General features: G+C 28.8%; 1 protein-coding gene across 1 annotated transcript in view; it reads right to left on the bottom strand.

The window, feature by feature from the left end:
* Positions 1-1,211, bottom strand: part of LOC102594887 (germin-like protein subfamily 1 member 13) — a 2,209-nt gene extending 998 nt beyond the window's left edge. Inside the window, exons 1-2 of the mRNA XM_015309520.1 lie at positions 1,059-1,211; positions 753-963 (exon numbers count right to left, since the gene is read on the bottom strand). Coding sequence (XP_015165006.1) covers positions 753-963; positions 1,059-1,182 — 335 coding nt within the window. The 5' untranslated portion in view covers positions 1,183-1,211. The remainder of the gene's footprint in view (positions 1-752; positions 964-1,058) is intronic.
* Between the last annotated feature and the right edge of the window lie 2,685 nt (positions 1,212-3,896).

Genomic DNA, 3,896 nt, shown 5'->3' with positions numbered 1-3,896 from the left:
ATCATTATTAATAGACGCCTTCAGAAAATAAAAAAAAAATAGTCTTAAGATATGTTTAATGAGGTCCCTTAATGCTTAATTAGTGGTCTAGCTGCTACTTTAAACTTCATTAATCAGTAGATCTTGACAAATAAAGTAGCCTTCCCTTGTTTTTTTTTTAAATTTTTGTGGATGAAATATCACAAACAATAAACTTATTTGTATTCCATAACACAAACCACACACATATATCCTCATCCAATACATCACACTAAAATGGAGAGGAAATTAAACAAGTCGACATGATCAATACTTATTTAGTAATTTTGTGACACAAGCGGTTCACAAAACCATAATTATTCGTAGATCATATATTTTTTGAAATAACGTTTTAGTTGTTATCCCACCAGAATTGTGATTGGAGGTAATCCACAACTTTGTTCTCAACTTGGAATGCTTTGGCGAGGACATCAAATTTCTTTAAAAAATTAAGTGGCGACTCTTTCTAAGTATTTCCGAAATTGTTTTATACTTAGAACATTTCAAAAAGTGATTTTTCTAAAGGTTAGTTAAATTACGGCACGACATCCATGCCAGATGCTACTTCAGAAGAACTCTTTTGGGGAATTGAATTGATAGTAGAACCTTGTTGTTGTCCGCCTTGTCCCTCCATTTTGTTATTTTTTGTTCTTCATTCTTGGGAGAGGAAGAATATATATAGGAAAAAATTTATGAGGTAGGGTTGGGGTGGGGTGGGTTGGGGTGGGGGATGCATGTGCGGCAGATTGAGACCGTACGGGGCATAATCAATACGAGCTAAAGAAATGCCTAGAGTGTTCAATCCTGATAAGTTGTTTACATTCACAGGAGTTACTGCAGATCCAACTTTATTTGAAGTATTTCCAGGCTTATTCAGACCCGATTTAAAGAAATCCTCCGCCACAACAAGTTTTGGATCCTTGCAAAATTTTCCGTTCACAAAAACTGCCAAAAAGAAGAAGTTTTAATTACTCAACAAATTAATGTAGAAAATTAAAAAAAAAGGGTAAAAAAATCATGTTTATAATTTGGTAATTTACCAGCATTCTTAGAGTCATCAACAGCTACACAAAAATCCTGAAGAGGGCTAGGATCAGATGCATGGCTCATTGATGATAATACAGCCATTATGGCAATGGCTAATATTAAAGACTTGAAAGCCATTGTTACTTATGAAATGATGTTTTGTTTAGTTGGTTTTTGACAAACTTAATAAGAAAAACCTCCTATTTATAGATGATTATTTGTTTAATTTGGTCGTTAATTTCCCTTAAACAAATACATTAGACTTTGGCTTACCAAGTCATCAACAGTAAACTTTATTAAACGCTTGATTATTAATTGAAGCTGCTATTTCTTCAACAACTACAAAAAACCAAATCGTATTTACCTACGTACGCGTTGAGAAATTAATATTTGATACTCCCTTTGTCCAGATTATGTGACATATTTTGTTTTCGAGAGTCAAACAATTTAAGTTTGACAGATAATTTACTCGTGAAATCTTCAAATTTTTAAAGTAGGTACTTGTCGATCTAATTGTGGAAAGGACAAGAAAAGAAAATCCCCTTAAAGATATTAAAGAACTTTTTCTAGGAAAAATTCACGTAATAAATTACAATATTATTATTTAAACCTTTTTATACTATCCGTATAACTTAACCCAATGTAACAAGCTGTCTACCTTAGCTTAGTTTTTACTAATTATGGAATGTAAAGTTCGAAATCGATCACATTTAATCAATTAATCTTGTCCAAGAATACCAACAGATGTAGTGCAACACATGAGGTTGATCTTTCCTCATCAGAGTCTTGAATTTGAGTTTTCTAAGTATGGAGAAATTCTTGGTAGAAAGTGTTTTCCCCCGAAATGAGATTGTACGCGATGTAAATTCAAATTAGTCAGATTCTAAGGCAAAAGTCGGATACTGGATGAAATAAAATAAAATAATAGGGTGTTATAATATTAATGAAACAACCTATTTCTTAGGTGCCAGCCTTGATGACTTAATTTTTCCCACTTACTTAGTACCAACTTGTAATGTCTTAGTCATGAGATATTGATCATCAGGAACAGGAACTGGCAATGGCCGCCGGAACTTTTACAATGTTTATTGCGATAAAAATAGTTTTGCGATAATAAATTTGTACATTAATAAAGAGTTATAAAGTCTTTATATCATTAGTTAATTATAATTGGATTCAATGTTGTTATAAGTTTTAAGGGGGTAAAACTTACCCGCATCGGGTGTTTACACCAAGCCAATACATGCATGCCATGTGTTTAAATTTATAGTTCATTTTACTTAACCATAATGTTTTACTTCATTAAATCACATAATAATGGAAACTACTTTGGCTTGGTGTAAACACCCGGTGCGGATAAGTTTTTTCCGTTTTTAAGGATATTTACAAAAAATGTTAATTGCTTCTAAAAATATATTTATAACAATAAATAAGTTATTGTTGTTACATATCATTTTTAATGTAGTGGTTGTAATAAATAATGTGTACAATAATATGTTGATTTTAATTTCTCTAAAATCTTCATTGGTAGTAGTATTAAACTACTGTACTAATTAAGTTTAAAGTATATTTAAGTACTGATCACTACGTTGGAATTTGCACGCAAGATTATTTTTTTAAGTAACACCATTCATATTTATAAAAAAAAAACTGTCATTGCAATTTAAATTACAGGAGTAATAATTGAGAATATAGCTATATACAATGAACAATCACCCCTTTTTATAATAATCATCATTAATAATAACGTTTTACTATAAGTCAAGTTTTATTTGAAATAAACTTTCATATTATGTTATATTACGTTATGCATTCTTTATATATAATAGCAATTTGTTATAGCAACTAAAGAATATTTGGATAAACGATTCTATTACAATTTTTTCTTTTTAACTATTATAGGGATCTTCTTCACCTGCATTTGTTACTCTGACGTCGGTGGGCCACGAGGTGGCTTTCTAATAACATAAAAAAAACACGATACGCATTAATAAGGACGGATGATTCAAAATATAATGAAGTAAATGTGTAAAGAATTAAGTACACCAGATGCAATATCTATGAGTAATGACCCACATATTTATTCATTCAATTTATTTAATTTGGCATTTAAAATTAATCTAATTTTGGCTAAATATAACGTCTAAATTAATTTATGAAAAATCTTTGTTAAAATATATTTTAAATTTTATTTAGGTTGATATGTTAAATATGTAACATAAAATAAAAATGTAATTTTTTGTTAATTTTTGTTAAGTATTAATAAAATAATAAGAAAGATAAATATTTTCTTTTAGAACTTGATAAGAATTGAACGAATTATATTATGTCTTTTTATTTAGTCCATCTTAAACCAATGTATCTCAGTTTCGGTGATCATCTTTGGACAAACAAACTAACGACTTGTCCATTTATTGACTCAATATTTCACCTTTTTAAAGAAAAATAAAAATAAAAAATTGATTCAGTCTTTCACAGTTGACGTCCTTATTTATTTAAGGGCAAACCACATAAATCCCACTAGTTTAGGTCTTAATTATTAAGATTCCCAATAGTTTCAAATATTACTTTCTCTATCATATTTTATGATTAGGATGCATGAGTCTGAATCCATGAGATACATGTATCTGTCGAATTTTAAAATTGAGATACAAAATTTATTTATTTAAATTAATTGGTTGTAACTTATTTCCTTAATTAGAGGAGTAATTGAGGATTTTCAAAATACATAGATAATTAATTTCATTTTATTATTCTTTGAAATAGTAAATTCATTAATATTATTAATATAAGATAAAAACATGTAAAGCTTGGTAATGCATTTGATTAATTTCAAATTATTACTCTTAAAA

Source organism: Solanum tuberosum, unplaced genomic scaffold (assembly GCF_000226075.1).
Source record: "Solanum tuberosum cultivar DM 1-3 516 R44 unplaced genomic scaffold, SolTub_3.0 scf00105, whole genome shotgun sequence".
Lineage (NCBI taxonomy): Eukaryota > Viridiplantae > Streptophyta > Magnoliopsida > Solanales > Solanaceae > Solanum > Solanum tuberosum.
This window is presented reverse-complemented; position numbering and strand designations above follow the sequence as displayed.